We start from the raw sequence: 19,876 nt of genomic DNA, 5'->3' as shown, positions 1-19,876 counted from the left end.
ACAGTCAGTGAAGTCTCAATACATTAATGGTGGCAACAACTGCTTCATGGGTATACACTTTCATACTTCATACTCCGGCTGATTTCAGCAAAAAACGTTATAGTTAATGTGGGGAATAACAGGAGGGATTACACATATATCTCTGCACTGAAGTAACATAAAATTGGGCAGTTCTTACCGGATAAATCTTTTGCTCATCAATTTCACTATGGGCACACTTTATAACTATATTTACTAAGCACACTATGGCAACACTATTTAGAATAAATCTTCTCAATGATAACTGAACTATTAATGGTCACACTTCACGTGTATAGACGTACTTGGATAAAGGAAAATGCTCATTCCTTCTTTAAGACTATTCAACCAATTCAGCTCTCTGTTAAAGTTCCATGAAACTAATGGAACACGTAGTAATTCTTTAACTTCTAGAATTATTCTCAGCTCCCATTGAATTCCATATTACTTTCCCGATTCTCAAATATTCCAATTACAGCACTAAAGTTCTAGACACAGCAATCCTTTGCATTTACTTTGCTGCCTCTAGTATTCTCCTCGTCTGTCTGTGCTATACTCCATGCTCTTGTGTCCCCAGCATGGTCAGTCCTGAAAAAGAGAAGAGCCCCGGTTTTCTCCGCTCTCAGCTTATATACCTCCCTTCCTTTTTTCCTGCCAAAACCGTTTCACACGCTCTAGCTTATGTCAATTCTTTCTCTCCCATTGAATTCCATATCTCGCGATCCAAGCACACGCTAGCTATTTCTAGCCCATCTCCATAGTAACAAACAAAATAAAATAAAAACAGAAACATTGCATAACATTATACCTTTACATACTGGTAGTGATAAATGAAAATATTATAACTCACATAAGGCATATTAAACTTATATATACAGTTCCTCATAATATTAAATTAGGAATAATCAAAATAAACAGAATAATATTTCAATGCAAGATTCTATCATTGCTAACACATATTTTAGATTAATTAATAAAATTTAATAAATAAGCTCAAGGCAATTACATGAATAATAATTTATAATCATGGGATTAATATCAAACAATTTTTACAAGTATAGCCTTTGGTATGGTGGATTAAGTTGGATTCTGTAAGGAATATTAATAATTTAAATTTCTCCTTATTCAGAATCCAACAGTAACATGTATTTTTAGCTGATTGTATGCATAATATATTCTTATACGTAATCAAGTAAATTTTTGTTATTATTATTATTTTCCTGACCTCCACGGAGTCACAAGACTCATCATAGGAGGTAAACACAGTCTATCATATTGCTCCTTAAACTCATCCACAGTCTGCATATTCATCACCCTCTCAGGCAATGTGTTCCATACTCCTACCACTCTCCATGCAAAAAACTTACTTCTTATCCTGCTACTCACCACCTTCTTTTGCAACTTCAAGAGATGGGCCCTTGTCCTTGCTCCTTTCCCTTGTACCATATGAAAAATTACTAACCCTTCAACAGCTTAAATGTCTCAACCACATCCCCCCTTTGCCTTCTATCCACCAAACTCTGCAGTCTGCATGTCCTCAGTGTTTTCTCATAATCAGTGTTGTACATTCCTGATATAATTTTTATTATCTGCCTCTGCACCCTCTCCAAGGTTACTTCATCCCCTTCAAATCCTTGTAACCAGATCTGAACACAGAAATCCAGATGTGGTTTGATCAAAGCTTTATACAATGGACCGGCAAATTTTTATCTCTCGTGGTCAGTGTTCTCGACATTGCCTCAATTCTCTGAGATGTCTTCACATCCTTTGCAATATGTCCTCAGAGCTTCAAATCTCTATCCACAATCACTTCAAGATCCATTGCTTTCTTCACTTCTTCCAGTATAATTCGACCAAGTGAGCATGAAGCATTTCATCTGTGGATCCCAAATTTTAAAACCTTACATTTAGTTGTATTCAACTGACATCCCCATTCATTTGTCCACCTTTCAGTTTATTCAAAATCCTCTTGAAGAGCCAAAACATCAGCACTATTACTAAAATTATTATTGTACAGGTGTTTTCATGGAGTCTGAAGACACAGGAGACCCAAACTATTCACACAATCTATCATACCTCTCCTTGAACCCATTAACGGAAAAAGCACTCACAACTGACTGTCAACCCATTCCACTCATTCACAACTCGCCAAGTAAAAAATCTGGTCCTCACACTCCTACTAACCACACCTTTATTCAATTTCCAGAGATGATCCCTTGTTCTGGCTTGTCCAGCCAAGTGCTGAAACATTTCTTCTGCATCAATCCTGTAAAACTCTTTAAGCAACTTAAATGTTTCTATCATATCAACTCTTTTTCTTTTATCAACCAACTTCTGTAATCCACATATCCTCGCCACTCGCCTCCGAATCTTCTCCACTGTTTCCATATCCCCCAAGAAACCCAGCAGGCCAGACTTGAACACAGTAATCCTGATGTGGATGTATCAAGGCCTTATAAACAACTTCTTTATCTCTACTTGTTAGTGTATTCTTCAATAGCCAAGTATCTTATGAGCTAACTTAGCAACCTTAGCAATATATCCTCTAAACTTTAATTCTCTTCTGTCTACCACTACCCCTAAATTTCTAGCTTCCTTTATTTTGTTGAGTACAGTACCATCAATGTGATACACAGCTTGTAATCTGTTTATCCCAAAATGTATAACTCTACATTTCTCCACACTGAATTGAAATCCATTATCTTTACCCATTGGCAGCCTATTTAAATCATCCTGCAAGCTCTCAACATTGCCTTGATTAACTATTACTTTACCTAATTTCTTATATCGGCAAACAACTGAATATTTCCTTTCAAGTTATTTCCTATATCATATATGTATAAATTAAACAGCAATGGTCCTAGCACTGAACCTTGTAGCACACCACTAGTAACCTGTTTTTGCTTCATTTCTGTCCCTCCATATACCACTTTTTGATATCTGTCCAGCAACTACCCTCTTATCCACCTTTAGCAGCAGAATCACCATATAGCCATTTCCTTGATCCAATCTGCTGTTACTCTTTTAGAAAAAGATAGTAAATTATTAAGGCATGATGACCCTTCACCAAGCCATGTTGCCCCTCATACTATCATATTTTTATCTAGTCATTCTTGAATATTCTCTTTTGACCAATTTTCCAGTACTTTTACCACCACGTCTAAGATACTGATTGGTCTATAATTTACTGCTACAGTCTTAGAACCTTCCTTATGCAAGGGAATTATTTTGCCCACTTTCCACTCTCTTGGAACTCTACCAGAGCTGAGATTTAAATTAAAGAGCTTAGTCAGAGGCATTGCCAGGTCCCTTGCACATTCTCGCAAAACCTGAGATGATATCCCATCTAATCCCACAGCTATATTTACATTGATATTCTGCAATATCTAAGAACCTCCAATTCATCCACCTCTGTTTCCACATTAATATTTATCACATATGTTAAAGCAGTAACTTGACTATCTGTTTCTGTTGCCTCGTGACCATCATCATTCATTAAGGTTGATCATCCATAGTCATTCTTCCTCTTACTTGCCACATAACAAAAGAACTCGTTGGGATTTCCTTTGACCTGCTTGGCTAGATTCTTCTCATAACATAATCTGATTTTGCCTTCCTTGACATGCTGGCCACCTTTTTTTCATGAGCCTTGTACTGTTCATGAGTTTACTGGTCACTCTTTATATATCCTCCACAGCATTTTCTTTTTCTGCAGCTTGTACTTAATGATATTACTCATCCACATTACTCCTGCCTGATTGACCCTCCTTACCTTAGGTATACAATTTAATATTGCTTCCTCTAGATAACCCTTAACTATCTCCCTGCACTACTAATATCCTTACCCTGCAGTGTTTTATGCCATGGCACAGATTTAAGCTTCTTCCTAAGCTTGTCATAATCACCTACCTTGTAGTTCCATATACCGATGTCCCTCCTTATCCACGGTCAACCCTGGTCCAAAAATATCAAATGGAAAATTCCAGAAATAAACAATTTATAATGACATATACAAAGTGGATATTATATCCAACATTATTTCAAAGCTGAAGTTTGTAGAAACTATGAAAGTTTCAGAAGTTGACTCTGAGAGCTTACGAGAATACAATCCTCAGCATACCTAAGTTGCCTTAGCTTGCACTACTTGATTTAAGTAGCTAAGGCAACTCAGGGATGCTGAGGATTGTAACGTAAGCTCCTGGGTCAACTTACGAAACTTTCATTGTTTCTACAAACATTCAGCATTGAAATAATGTTGAATCTAATATTCACTTTGCCTATGTAATTTTACATTGCCGAAATGAAGCTGTATGACTCTCTTTCTTTTAGTAATAGGCAATTCATAAGTTTTAAATTGCATGCTGTTCTGAGTAGTTCTCAGTTATCAAATCGGCTGTTACAGTATTGCAGTGCTCATGTTCAAGTAACCCTTATTTTACTTAATATGGCCCCAAAGCACAAGAGTAGTGATGCTGGCAATTCGGATATGCCAAAGTGCTTCCTTATTAAGTAAAAAAGGTGAAAGTTCTCAACTTCTTAAAATAGTAAATAAATAATAAGAATAATAATAAAACCCATGCTGAGGTGTTGCTAAGATTACATTCACATTCAGATAACTTTTATTACAGTAGGTTGTTATAATTCTTCTATTTTATTATTAGTTATTATTGTTAATCTCTTACTCTGTTTAATTTATAAATTAAACTTTATCATAGGTATATATATGTATAGAGTTGTTGACCCAGAAGAAAAACTAAACAATTATAAACAAAAATGAATTTAACATGTAAACTGAATGGCCAGCACCCAACTTATTAAACAAATACTAAAATATAAGCCAATTGGAAAGAGATGGCAGGATAGACCTCAAAAAAGGATATTGGATGGATAATGAGACACCGGAACAGACCAATATGGTCTATACCCGTAATTAGTGTTGTGATGATGATGTATGTAAAGAAAAACTTAGTATATATATATATAGGGTTTGGCACTATCTGCAGAATGTCTTACATCATATTCCCCTGCGGATAAGGTGGACTACTGTATACCCTTTCATGACAGAATATTCCTCATGTTGTATAATCTCCCAAGTCAAGACTGCTCTGGGTCATTTTCACCCAGAGGCAATGTGGTCACCTTGGTTATGGATAGCTCTTCTGATCCTATGACAGATCCAATACTCTCACACCCCCTAGTCTCCTCCATCGCATGCTGCCTCGAGTAATTATCTCTCAGTGGGTGTATAAATTCCATTTCCTTCCTGCCTTGTGATCCTTCTTCCTTCCAGTCTATATTTCCATAGTTGAAGTCCCTCATAATAATCATTCGACCTGTCTAATTATTATGAGGGACCTGACCAGGATGTCTTGCATCATATCCCCTGTCGATAAGGTGGACTACTGTATACCCCTTCATGACAGAATATTCCTCATGTTGTATAATCTCCCAAGTCAAGACTGCATGGTCATTTTCACTAATCAGAGGCAATGTGGTTACCTTGGTTATGGATAGCTCTTTTGATCCTATGACAGATTCAATACTCTCACACCTCTAGTCCCCTCCATCACATGCTGCCTCGAGTAATTATCTCTCAGTAGGTTATCTCTCTTCCATTTCCTTCTTGCCTTGTGATCCTTCTTCCTTCCAGTCTATATCTCCATAGTTGAAGTCCCTCATAATAATCATTCTACCTGTATTCATTGTACTAATTTGGCAATGCATGTCTTATAGATCATCTGTAGAGCTCGCTGCCCTGTAGCAACAACCAACTGTATATTTTGTCTTACTGGCCTTAATCTCACTGCTTCAAATGAACTGTGACTCTCTCCTGTCTATCTTCTATTCTTTTTGGCTGCAATTCACTCTGTCAATGCCAAAAACTCCTCTTGTTCCTGATTCTTCTGGCATTAGTATATAGAAACTTCAGCATCGGTTTTGACCCCCCCCCCCCACCTTTACTTCCTGAATTGACTATCCTATTTAATATTTTTGCTTGAGAAACTAGATTCTGCACTTGGTCATTCTCACACTCACTCACCTAATGGGTGTCTTCATACAAACTCACCTGCTTCCACCCTAATTGCTTAAGTTCTTCTGAATTTGTACTTCAGCATGCTTGATGAACAAAGCTCTTGCTAGACATATAACACCAAAACCATTTAGATGCAGTCTGTCAGCTTTGCACCAATAACTCCACATCATCTGCAAACAACAACTGAATATCTTTCGGTATTCCTGTGGCAATATCATTGACATAAAGATTGAATAGTAATGATCCCAGAAACCCTGCAGAACTCCACTTGTAACCTTCCCACTTCCTGATACTGCTCCCCCATATACAACTCTCTGATATCTCTTAGAGAGCCAGTCGTGAATCCAATCCACTATCCTTATATTCACTCATATGATGCAGCTTAAAAATCAACCTATCATGTGACACTCTGCTAAGTGCCTTGGGAAAATCAAAAAAAAAAAAAAAAAAATGAGGGTAAGGCACACTGTCATTTTTTTATTTTTATTTTCCCAAGGCACTTGACAGAGTGGCACATGATAGGTTGATTTTTAAGTAATTATCTCTCAGTAGGTGTATAAATTCCATTTATACATCTACTGAGAGATAATGTTACTTCTCTCACTACCATCCCTGACTTGCTGTTTCCAATTTTTCTCACTCTTCCTCCTCACAGTTATGTTTTTCTCTGTCTCTCTCCACACATTCTGCTTTCAGTTTACAATTGCATGTATAATCATGGCCATCAGACAAACCATCTCCCATCCACTAAACTGCCCAAGGCTAAATCCATATATATCTTTAACATTCTCTCCACCCTCCAACACACTACTAGAATCCACAAACTGAAAATCACCCATTTCTGAAGCACTATCTCTGCTGCCACTAAATCCCAAGATCGAGAAACTTACGTATCCCAGCACCTCCCCCCTTCCCACTACCTACATTCTCACTATAATGTGTGTTGTTAATTGAATTCTAGCATTTGCTATCTCAGGTGCCCTGTCCCATCTGTTAACATTTTTCCAACTCTGTTATTTTTGTACCTGGTGCACCTGTACCACTTCTTCCACCCTTGTTATGGCACTGGTCTATTATTTTCACCTGTTGCCAATCTATACATGGAAAAAGTTGAAGAAACAACTCTTTCTTAAGCTTAGCCCTCAAACTTTCTAAAATATAATGACATCCATTGTCTGGAAACAGGCAAAGTAAATTTTTTCTCCTTAACATGCATAATCTATAAATGAAATTTACAATTTAATTTGAAAGCAATGATTAATAAGTTATATTAGATGTTTAAATAAATATAAAAAAAAGGTTAATAGTATATTTCTGGAAGTCAATCATTAACTAGCTCAAACAGGTAGTTGTCTTTATGCTAAATCTATCCATTGAGATGGCCACAAACAGAATAGTAGTCTTCATAGAACCAAGATATCCTTAATGGCTATCCCCGAGAAAGCCATTTAAATATGGAGAACAGCCATGCATCTCTACAATATCTCTGCTTATCACTACTTAGTAAAGTAGTGATAAGCAGAGATATTGTAAAGATATACCCAGTTTGTTTCTGAGTATTGTGTGCAGCGGTTATTTTATTTATTTTTGTTTCAAATGATGACTGACATTTTTCAAGTTAGTAGAACTTGAAAATTGTCAGTTATCGGTTTGATAAATGGCTATAATGACCATAAATCATATCCTTTGCTTGAAGACAGTCCTATTAATGTTTATTAGCATTTAAGAAAAGCCTTCTCCCTTGTTCTGTTTAAGTGACCATGCTGCTTTTTAGCTTTGCTCACACTTTCTTACATTCTGCACTTATTAAGTAAGCATGTATCCTAAGAGCACATTCATACTTGTCATGATGTGATTTCTTCTTTTCCAGATTTTTCTTCAGATTTTGTCACTGAGTCTCCAAGTTTTGGTCCTTGTTTTCAAACTCCTTCTCTTTTTCTCCAGTAATATTTATATATTTCAGACTAGAGTTCACCTCTGAAAGCTGCTGAATTCTCATTTATATTCAGCTCAAAACTAAATGGTTAATTTTCTTATTTACTTCTCTCCATTTGAGTTAGTGCACATCTTTATATTGCAAAATGGCATTATTAATGATGCATAATTATCATTGACAATAAAATTTCATGGCATTGTGGAATACAATTTGGTTGGTTAAGTCCCAAGTCAACTCATTCATTCAGTGCATTAAACTTAGTAACATAGTCCCCATTGGCTCTTTGAATCAACAACTACTGTTGTTGCTAATGAGCTGCTTCTAAATTTTAGCCATCGTGCTTACTCAGCACTTAGTTCACTTTTTTTTACATGACAACAAAAACAGCTGACAAGTATGTTCTAATAATGCAACTCATTAGTATTACTTTTGTAATTCAAAGACTATACCTAACAGCCTATCTGCTATAAAAGAGCTCTTTATTTTGTAAAGTACCAAAAGTTATAGGTTTTGTGACTCCCACCTTTAAAAGGCTTGTAAACTTAGAGTATGCTAATAGTGCGGGTGGGCTAAGAATTTTTTTCTTATTTTTTCTTACCATAATTTTATATATATACAGATTGCATCAAAAAATTGTATACACACTTCAGCAAAAGAAAAACCTGTGTAAAAATTGTAATACTAAATTTATATAAACATCAAGGGATGAATACAAGTTACTTTTGACTTCTACAATTACACGAGGTGCTCAAAGTGGTTACCATTAGCGTCCAGACACTTATTATTACAATGAACTACTGCTTGGGCAACATTAGCCAAAGTGTCCGGTGAGTTGCTGTGCATGGCGTTTCAATTTCTTTCTGAAGGGCCACCAGTGTTGCTGGTTTTCTACGATACACTACATCCTTTAGAGTCCCCCCCCCCATAGATTGAAGTCCAAGGGTGCTAAATCAAGAGAAAGTGGGGGGGGGGGCTCAAAATGTTCTTGCGTTCCTTGAACGACAATCATGCCTCAGCCATTTTGTTTGACTGTCCTACCAGTCACATGTTGATGCTAGTATTCATGTGAGGAACGACATCTTTTGAGAAAACATCATACTACATATTGCTACCGTAATTCGATCCAATTTCGAAAAAAGTCCATAGATGATATCTGTTAAAGTGTGTATACATTTTTTTGATGAACTCTGTGTGTGTGTGTGTGTGTGTGTGTGTGTGTGTGTGTGTGTGTGTGTGTGTGTGTGTAGTTGATCCACTTGCCCAACAAGGCTGGGATATAATTAATATAAAATCCTAAGAAGCCTAACTATCCAATATCCATTAGCTGTGTACTATGTGATTTCATATATTTCTATTTTAAATCATTATTCAATTTTTAAACAAACAACATATAATTAATCATTTATCTATTTACATTTACATATGCGGAATTCAAATAAAACATGTTGTTATATATACCTAGAAATGTCAATTGATATAGATAATTCATCTGGCTAATTTTCAGAACAAACACAACACAGAAATGTTAAAATAATGGCAGTGATAAAACTTAGTTGTTACTTACAAAGCACTACAGATTGGTGACAGTAATGATTGCCTGCCAGTGTTAGGATTTTTAAATTGTGATTGAAGAAATGTTTTCTGGAATTTTTCACAAAACGCTGAGTTTTGTGAGATGCTGTGTGGTTTATCAACTAAGAAATTGGTTTTGCATCCCTTAGAAACTGGTCTACTAATCTTTAGGACATTATGATTAATTAGTTAGGTATCCATCCATCCATTCATCAGTGGCTATAACAGACACTTAAGAGCCCTTGAATTTTCTAACCGTAATACAAGGATAAGGCAGTTATCCCCATGCCCGTAACTATTCTTGTCTGTAAATTGCATGTGTTCTACTGGCTGGTTTGCCTGTTCTGAGGGACTTAAAACCCGAGTTTCTGGGAGAAAAAAACTCCTCTACCCCCGTATGAGACTGGCTAACTCACCTTTAGTCGAAAGAGACCAGATAAAGGTTCCTCACGTCATGGACAGGATTCAAACCCAGGTCTTTCCAACCAAAGGGCTTTGTCTATACTGACTGAGCTATGGGAGCTCTAATTAGTCGAGTGTCACTGAGGTTTATTATGCACAAAGACAAAGAAACATTATATTTATAAAAAAAAAAAAACATCTAATTTATTTTAACATTTTAAAAACACAAATCACCTAATAATCAAAACTAAACTTATTATATCATTCTTTTTCCATGAAAGGTTGTAATTTTCTATCATACTATACTGTAAGTGATATGTCAGAGGATTAGATAATCTGGAAACTCTGTTTTAGGAACTAGATAGGTTATTTTTTTCATGACTTCAGGCCTCCACAGCAATATCCAGTCTCACACTGGGTGTTGAAAATCATCAATGACCTAAATACATTCCCAATTATCCACGTCATAGTGGGATTCAAATCCCTAGCCAGTAAGTTGAATAGTGAAGATGCAATTTCAGACCGGCAACCTTTTGTAAAATGGAAGATTATCATAATAGATATGTATTTCCCTCCATATATATATTGGAAAATTTTATTCATTTTATGTTCAAATACTGTGTAATTAACGTTCAGCTTAATGCTTCTTTAAATTCTATGATTTTATTATGGAATGCATAATTTTTATATTAATGACTGCTTGAAATATTTACTTTTCATTGTAGGTTCTTATGGGTATAGGTTATTCCTTACTGGCCTGTGGACTGTGGCCCATGGTTGCATTGGTAGTTCCTGAGTACCAGCTTGGCACAGCATATGGAGCGTAAGCAGGACATTAGATAGTTAAAATAATTTAATTATACATGCAGACTTGTATCACACTTATTCTTGAACTTTAAATTCCTAAGTATACTTATTAAAGATGTGAAAATAGGCAGTAAATAGGCTTGTTAACTGGGTTGCACTGCAGGTGTTTTTTTTTTTTGTTTTGTTTTTATATATATATATATATATATATATCTGACTTGATTTGTATTCAAGTATCCACATGGATACAGTTGAGAATGGGCTATTATTACTAATTACCAAGGTTATTACTAAACCTATAGTATACTTGTACCATGGGTAGGCTAAGGATTTTTTTTTTTTCATTTTCATCAATTTTTATATATTTTTTGTAATTTTTTATTTATTTTTACATATTCTGGAAACCCTGCTCTAGAGACTAAAGACTTTTTCATCCACTTCAGACCTCCAATAAGCTGGGTGGTGGTCTCAGGCGATGAAATTCATATTCCACCTAATGGACTCTAAATTGAATTGTTATTGACTAAAAGTGTACATGCCCTGTAATAATGTAGCATAATCAAAAATCATGCTGAATAGGATATGAATAAGAATCCTTTTCTCTCTTTGGAGGAACCAGAACAAACTGTGAAATCACCTACTAAAACAATTCATTAACAGAATTGAAAGTAGGCATTGATGTAACTGGTATTATAAGTAAATGATCGGAAAGCTCCATATGAGATCCGTCTAAAAGATAATTTATTTTCTAATAAGAAACAAAGAAAGGAAGAAATTAGCTATGGATTTTATACTGAAGATGTATGTGAACTTTTTGAATAGGAGATTATTTCAAATTCCCATATGCAAAATTGAACAAAATGCATTTGCCTGTAGTCTCAGAGAAGATATTGGTAAAGAGAAGAATTCTTTAAGTCATTAGAAAAGGAGTTGCAGAGTGAGAAAAGTTGATTCTAGAAAAGGCTAAAAGCCACTTTCATTTCTATTCTAGACATGAAAATTATTACTAATGCCATAATTCAACAAAGTACATAAGAGAGAGAATATCAAATCAGTCAAGAAGTTTTAAGAAGAGTTGGGATGGAAAGAACACTGCTCAAGAATATTATACAAAGAATGACCAGATTTGCAGGACATCTGAGAGATTCTTCGGGACACCTGACAAGAACTATATTACAAGGGAAAGTTGAGGGGAAGACGTTGAAGACCAACTAGAGAGTGGTTCAATGATATTGTGGAATGGACTGGTTTAAGAATGACGGAGGCAACAGACAGAGAGAAATGGAGAAGAGCTGCTCATCTGCTGCAATCCTCTTGCTAGAGGATGCTACCGGGCAACGACATAAGTTCACATGGAAAGAATGTACAAAATATAAAAATAATAAGAAATAAGCTATTGCTTGGAGTCTGGGCCTCTTCAGTTTATTATTATGTTAAATTCAAAGTAATAATAATAATAATAAATCATACTGAGAGTTCTTCACAAATATTTAGGTGATAGATAGGAGGCTTGACAAAAGTTCTGTGTGTGGTCTCTACATCAGGGGTTCTAGACTAAGAGTCAATGGTTCTGATCCTTAGTCTACCTACAACATTAAAATATGTTATCAGTTTTCAACCTTCTGTGAGTGGAATTGACATAAAAAAAAATAATAATAAATAAGTTTGTGCCCTGAAATGTAGAAATGCTAAGTTACATTAGCACAGATTAAAATATAAAACAAAACTTAATTATTCTCTATGTAATTGATGTCATTCTGTTTAATTTGAGCTTAATATGTACTGAAGATGCCTGTGCATACAGGCGAAAATTATACTATTAAATAATCTTTGTACATGAGTTTTTCCATTATTAATTTTGTATCAAGTTATTTTTAGCTTGGTCAATATCAGTGATGTCCTTTGGTTGGGAAGACCTGGGTTTGAATCCCATCAAAGAATATTTATAACGGTTTTTCCTCAGAAGATGAACTGATTGGTTTTATATAGATGTCAGAGTTTTACCCTCCTGGAAACTCGGTTTTTTTATGCAACTGTCCAGAGAATACATATTAGGTTTCCATGAAGCCAAGTTGTTTGGACATAACTGGCTATTGAGCCCTTTACATTGAAGGAAGATAAGATGGAAGACTTGCATTATGATAGTGACAACATGTTTCTGGAAGCTACTGGAAAAACTTACAAATGTGGGGAGAAGGATTAGAAAGGGAATCAAAGATATTTAAGATAATATGAAAACTCAAGCTGGAGATATCCTTGATATAGGTAGTAATTATGAGTATATTTCAGTACTGGAGGTAGGGAATAAAACATTAAAAATCTAACATAAAGAAAGGCAGCTAAATAGAGATGATAGATGATTGTAGCAAGTAAAAGGGAAAATAACCATGGAAGAATGACCTTAGTGAATTCAGGTGGTAGAAAAATGTTAGACATACGAGAAAGAGCTAAGTTGTTGAGTTTTCATATTCTCTTAGCAGACCTGTTAGCTATCGGTATGCTGAAGAAGAAATGAAGGAAAGCATAGAGTTAGATAAACTGTTACAAGAGCTTGAGTGAAATACAGCAGTTGGACTAGATGAGAAATATGTATCATTCTAGTCAGCAATTAGAATTGCTGATGCATATCATTCATATCTATATATTTATCTTATTGACCTCTGTCACACACACATAACATAGCCTCAAATGCACTGTCTTCTCTCTCTCTCTCGCTCTCTCTCCCGAATGCTTATTATATATCCTTTTGTCCATAAAACGCACTCCACATCCACAAACCATAAACTCCTGTTTGACATGCATTTTAGAGATCGTTCTTCCTTTAACTAGACCATTTAGATGTGCTTGTCTTATTATATCCATTCCATTTCAGCCCAGAAGTGTTCTGTAGGGTTGAGATTGAGAACTTTCTCAGGTCACTCCAGTTTTTTAACATCGTGTTCTTCAAATCTTGTCACTATAGTATTAGAATAGTCCATGTGCTGTATTTGAACTGATATGTGCATTGTGATGTAAGGCGACATGGATCTATTCCAAAACTTCCTCAGTGTAGGAAGCATTACATTATACAGAAGTGTCACCAGTAAGTTTCCATCTTGTAATGTTAGTCACACTTGGATGCTCTAATTGTGGTACATTGCACAAACTGAGTGAAGACTAATGTTGAAAGCCTATAATAAGATATTGCTGGAAGTCAGTTGATTAGCTGTAAACTAGCCATGGGAAACCTCCCCAGGCCAGATGGTGGGTCATGAAGAGATTTGTAAAGAGAAATTCCATTATTTTGATTGTTTTTAAAACATAATTGACTTGAAGGAGTGTGTGTATGTATATATAAGTATATGCACATTAACAGTATATCATTAGAATAGAAGTGTTTATATTAAAAAAAATTCAATATCCTTATACTCACCACATTAAGCTTGTAGTGCAATGAGGACTAGGTAGCACAAGTGATCTGTGATCATCTGTGTGATGCATGCATGATGCTTTCTATACATTCAGTTCAGCTCAGCATCCTCACAAGCACAGTTGTGTTTGTAGCATGAATAGTATTTTTTTCATTTCTGTGAATAATACATACATGTATATTTACCTTTTATAAAATATCAAAACTAGTGGACAATTTTTTTTAAAGCTTATAAAATTGTCCTTTAGTGTGACACACTTGTGCCACTAATTTTTGTGAAAAATAAAATTACCTGGCACAAAACCCCTTTGAGTATAAAATGTGATCCGTGGTCCAGAAAAGGTTGCTCATTGCTACTCTAAACCATATTCATTTTCAGTATTGTACATAACTCTGCCATCCTTCCATTCATAATGTTGCTGTACAACATGATTCATCACTTGTCTCAATATTGGAATACTATGAGTGGCATAATAATAAACTATAAAAATTAAAGAAAAGGAAGGAAAGTCATATTAAAACTTATTTGTAGAATTTTGCCCAAGTTTCATAGGCATCTGGAGATGCCTATGAAACTTGGGCAAACTATGGAAACTATGGAAAAAAAAAATGGGCAAACTTGGAAACTATGTTAAATTTCTTGAGAATCTTGGCCAAAACTGGCCAAGATTCTATTTAACTTCAAAATGTGCTTCACTACGCTTCCAAAACTTCATTCATTACTTAGCAAACATAAACAGAAACATCTTCCTACTCAGTTTCCAGGAGTGTACAAGATTTTTTGTGAGTGTGGGAAGCCATACTATGGACAGACTGCTAAATCCATCCTTCTATGTTTGGATGAACACCGTAGAGATATCTCCTATAACAGGACTAGAGCTAGCGCTCTCTCTAGCCACGTTCTCTTTTCAGCTAACTCAGACGAAGGCCGCCAGCACATTGTAAACTGGACTCAAACTTCTAACATCCATGTGTGCTACGACGAACTCGAAAGAAAGATTGTTGAATCTAGGGAAATTTCTCTAGATTCCTCTCATATCAACAACAGCCTGAGTTACAATCTCTCTGACGCACGCGTTGCTTCTGTTCAGTACTGGCACACTCGCGACAGCGCGTAGTATTCGTTTGTTTGGAACTCATACTTGCATTTTTTTCAAACACGCTACTCTCTTTTTATACTTGTTCTGTTATTACAATTTTAAGTCTGTAATTTTTTATATACTTCTTTGATTGTGATACCTGAGGATGTTCATGTAACGAAACTAGTAAACTAGTAGTATCTTTTTTAAATATATCTTGTCATCTTTTTATCTCTCGGTAACAGTCATTAAAGCTTTTATATATATATATATATATATATATATATATATATATATATATATATATATAAAGTTAGGAAAGATTAACGCATTTAAAAAGTACCATCTCCCTTAAATAGGATAGACGTAGACCATCAGATCAGTTGAAGTTAGGAGAATGGAGTAATGTTTCACATGATTCTTTATAAAGATGTTCCACGAGGAATTGACTTTTATGAAGGATTCTTGTCTTGTTTCAGTGAACTCTATGTTTAGTGGAGATGGCATGCTCAGCAAGTCTAGACTGTTCAGGCTCATAATATTTAATATAAGACTAAAGAGTTCTTCAAGATGAATAAAAGGATCTTCCAGTTTGTTCAAAATAAGATAAGCGCCAAGAACAAGGAATCTGGTAGAAGCCTGGAAAACCAAGAGGTGGAAGCTTATCCTTAGGAGGTACAAGAAAGGCATAGATTTTTCTGATGGGGTGAAAGGCAACAGAAATGTTCACTGGTTTTAAAATTTTCACTATGTATTCAGAAATGCCTTACACATAAGGAATAGGAATGCGAGTTATTTCTTCTGGATTAGAAGCAGAGATTCCTAACTGTTAATTTTTTTTTTTTTAATGAAGGAATCATTAAAATCATTTGATAAGAAGTTGGATTTAATATATTGTAATTCTTTCTGTAAAAGTTCATTAGAAGAACATAAAAAAATGAGCATAAGTGCTGAGATTCAGCATGGATATAGTGGTATATATGAGTCTCCTTCCTAAAAACTGAAAATCTATTTCTTTTTCTAAAGTAAAATGGATCCTAGGATGCATTGCATTTATTTTGGAAAGAAACTGCTGTAACTCAGGAGAAGAGCCATTCTAAATGGCAAAAACATCATCTGTATTTCTGTACCAATGTAAGTCTAGGTGAAATATTAACAAAGAGACATTCAAAAAGCTGGCAATGGTTGGAGAAATAGGACTGCCCATAACTGTTCCTTCAAACTGTTGATATAATTTGTTTTGAAAGGTGAAATAATCAGTGTATAACAAAATCAGATAGTTTAACAATATCTGATGGAAATTCTTGTTGGAGTAGTTAACTGGTGTCCGATAAAGGAATATTAGCAAACAGTCATTGTCTTGACTTTAGTAAGCTATTGGATGTAATGCATAAAAAAGATGATGGAAGGAAAAAGGATATGCCATCAGTATATCTGCTCTCATATCTGTGCATGCATTTTCCCCTCTCACCCCATCCCACTCTTCTAATGCTGCTAGTTTTATGGTTTCACATTTTCAGGGACATCATTTAAAAATACGAACACCAAAATTAATTTCATAAGTGACTTTCTGTTAAACACATGAGCTGATGAAAACTTCTGCAAATTGATTGGGAAACTTCTAACAGCTTCAAAGTGACAACCACTTAGGATATTTGATATTATGATTTTCTCCTGATGCCATCTACCAGAAGCATTGGCATCTTGACTTGGTGGTGAGTGAGCTGATCTAAAGTGCAAGCATGTTTTTCCTTTCAGAGTGAAGCAACACTCCAGAAAGACCTTATTTCTATGGGTTGGTGATTCAAACTTGATAAGATGGCCATAGAAATGTATGTTACAGCAATCATCCACAAAAAAAAAAGCAGAATTGGTCATGGTAGAAGAGACTATTGTCACCTTGGCTAAAAAAAGCAAGGCAAATTGGTCAGGTGGCAAGGCAGTGCTGAACATATTTTATTATGCAGTCTGGGGCATGAGGAATTTTTCCCTCATAAATGAATTGCACTGTCTACCGACTCATTCACCAGAATAGAGCTACTCTAAAACAGCCTCACAAAAGTCTTTTTGACATTTGGTTTCTGTGTGACATCAGTGCACTGTTCCACACAGTTCTATATGTCCATTAGTTTTTAGCCAAGCATGTCATTCCTGAAGGGGGAATATTTTGAGATAATACAAAATAGTATCTGCAGGTCATTCCCAAATATGAGGGTGGTCTGAAATGTTCTCAGCCAAACAATAAAAAAACGAATTTATAATTTCAAAATTATTTTTATTTTTCAACATAATCTCTCTTAAGATTAATACATTTATTCCAGCAATGCTCCAGCACCATCATCCCGTCCCTGTAGCGGTTCTCAGTATCATCATCAAATTCCTGACATGTACCCTCAAGGGGTGTACAGGATATGATAGTACTACATGAAAATTTACATGACTAACTTCCTATCTATAATTTTCCTCCAAATCAGTCTGTTACTTGTCAAGACTCCAACATTATCAGATCTTATATTTCTATCGTCTAAGGCACTTTGTACCATATCAATCCACCTATATCTTGGTCTTCCTCTGGGGCGTTTTTCTGCCAACCTAGCAGAGAACACTTGTTTTGCTAATCTCTCCTCACCCATTCTGTTTAGGTGACCATACCACCTGAGATTAGCTCTGCTAATGCATTCCTGGATACTGACAATGTCAAGTTCTTTCCTGATATCCTCATTTTTAATATGATATTGCCATTGATGCCATCTGTTCACGCCTCTAATCTTTCTCAGGACTCTCATATCTGTTGGTCTCTAGTCGACCCAGCTCTCAGATCCATAAGTTAAAATTGGTTTTAACACTATCTTGTATACAGCTAATTTAGTGTTCTGACTAATTTCTCTCTTATTCCATATTAATTTATTCAATTGACTTCCTACCATACCAGCTTTGTTGATTCTGTTGTCTATTTCCATATTTAATTTACCATTTTCATTAAAAATCGTGCCTAAGTAGCTGAAATGTTTTACTTGTTCCACAGGTTCCCCGTTCACAACACAGTTGACATTTTCAACAATTCTACCTATTTTCATTGTCTTTGTCTATTTAATGCTTACCTTCATACCATATCTATTACAACAGTTATTCAATTTAGTCAGGGAATCTTGCAACCTTGTAGCGGATTTATTTAGAAGAATAACATCGTCTGCATAAAGCAAAGAGCCGACATTAACATCTCCAATTCTGATATCATGTTTAATACCACTTTCCTTCATAATGTGATCCATATAGATAATGAATAACAGAGGGGATAATGTACATCCTTGTGTCACACCAGATTTAACATTAAACCATCTTCCTGTACATCCTTCAGTTCTAACTGCTGACTTATAACTCAAATAAAGACTATGTATTGCTTGATATAATGGCCCGTTGACACCATATAACTGTAGCGTATTAAATAGCTTCTCTCTTGGCACCCTTGTCATATGCCTTTTCCAGATTGACAAAACTTAAATACAGATCTTTGTCATATTCCTACACTTTCTCAACTATTTGTCGTAAAGTGAAGATTTGATTCTGACAGCCTCTATTTGGCCTGAATCCAGCTTGTTATTCACCACACTTTTCTTCCACAATTCTTCTCAACCGTTTCTCAGGTATACTTGCATAGATCTTGCCAGGAACACTCAGTAGGGAAATAAAACTGTCAATGGTGTCAGTTTTATTTCCCTTTTTATATACGGATACTATGAGAGCTCTACTCCAATCATCGGGAATTCGTCCCTCTGTCCAGTCTTTCTGAACTATGCAGTGCAGCCACTGTAAGACCTTTATACCACACTTCAGCATTTCTGGTTGAATATCTTCTTCTCCTGCTGCCTTTGATGGCTTTTTCTACTTCAAGTATGGATATGTATTCCTGACTGTATGTCTTTTGAGTGTTTTTTACCACTGTACTATCGCTGCTTGTTTTATTTAGCAATTTTTTGAAGTAATTACTCCATACTTCAAGGATATCTTTTTCTCCTGTTTTCATGTCACTTTATCATCTCTAACTCCTTTTAAAGCACTCTTTCCTCCATTTCTAAGCTTCTTCAACAACTTCCAGAATATTTACCACGTTCTTGATATTTATTTTCAGTGTTCTTACCAAAGTCCTCCCATGACTTTTGTTTAGCTAGTTTTACACAGTGTTTCGCTTTCTTGTTTTACATTTGTCTTTGTATTCTCTAAGAGCAAACGCTGACTTATTTTCCAGGAACTTTTGATATGCTGTCTTCTTTTCCTTGACTGCCTCTTTAACTTCCTGTGTCCACCATGGAGTTCTGATTTTTCTATCCTTGCAGACAACCTCATCACATGCCTCTCTGGCTGAAGCAATCAGTGTTTTCTTCAAGGCTTGCCACTGAATCTCCAAGGTTTGTAGATTCAGAGGCAAACCTTGAATTCAAACTCTCAAACTCTTTCATTTTATCTTCAATAATCTTTGTGTATTTTAGTCCACAGTTCACATCTGAGAGCTGCTCAACTTTTATTCTCTTTAAAATTTTCTTACATGTTATTCTTTTCAATAGGTGCCTGTGTAGCTCAGTGGATGTGGCGTTTGCACACCACCGTGCTTGGCCGCACGA

The 19,876-nt window shown here is 35.5% G+C and overlaps 1 protein-coding gene across 1 annotated transcript in view; it reads left to right on the top strand.

Annotated features, from left to right (window-relative positions):
• The window catches only part of LOC150093413 (lysosomal dipeptide transporter MFSD1-like), a 214,904-nt gene that overhangs the window by 140,306 nt on the left and 54,722 nt on the right, over positions 1-19,876 (top strand). The window contains exon 10 of the mRNA XM_090413277.1: positions 10,688-10,785. Coding sequence (XP_090269403.1) covers positions 10,688-10,785 — 98 coding nt within the window. The remainder of the gene's footprint in view (positions 1-10,687; positions 10,786-19,876) is intronic.

This window comes from Typopeltis vanoorti, chromosome 24 (genome assembly GCF_054136105.1).
Source record: "Typopeltis vanoorti isolate ZY-2024b chromosome 24, IOZ_Tvanoo_1.0, whole genome shotgun sequence".
NCBI classification, from domain to species: domain Eukaryota; kingdom Metazoa; phylum Arthropoda; class Arachnida; order Uropygi; family Thelyphonidae; genus Typopeltis; species Typopeltis vanoorti.
Note: the sequence above shows the minus strand (reverse complement) of the source record. Positions and strands in the feature narration are given on the sequence as shown.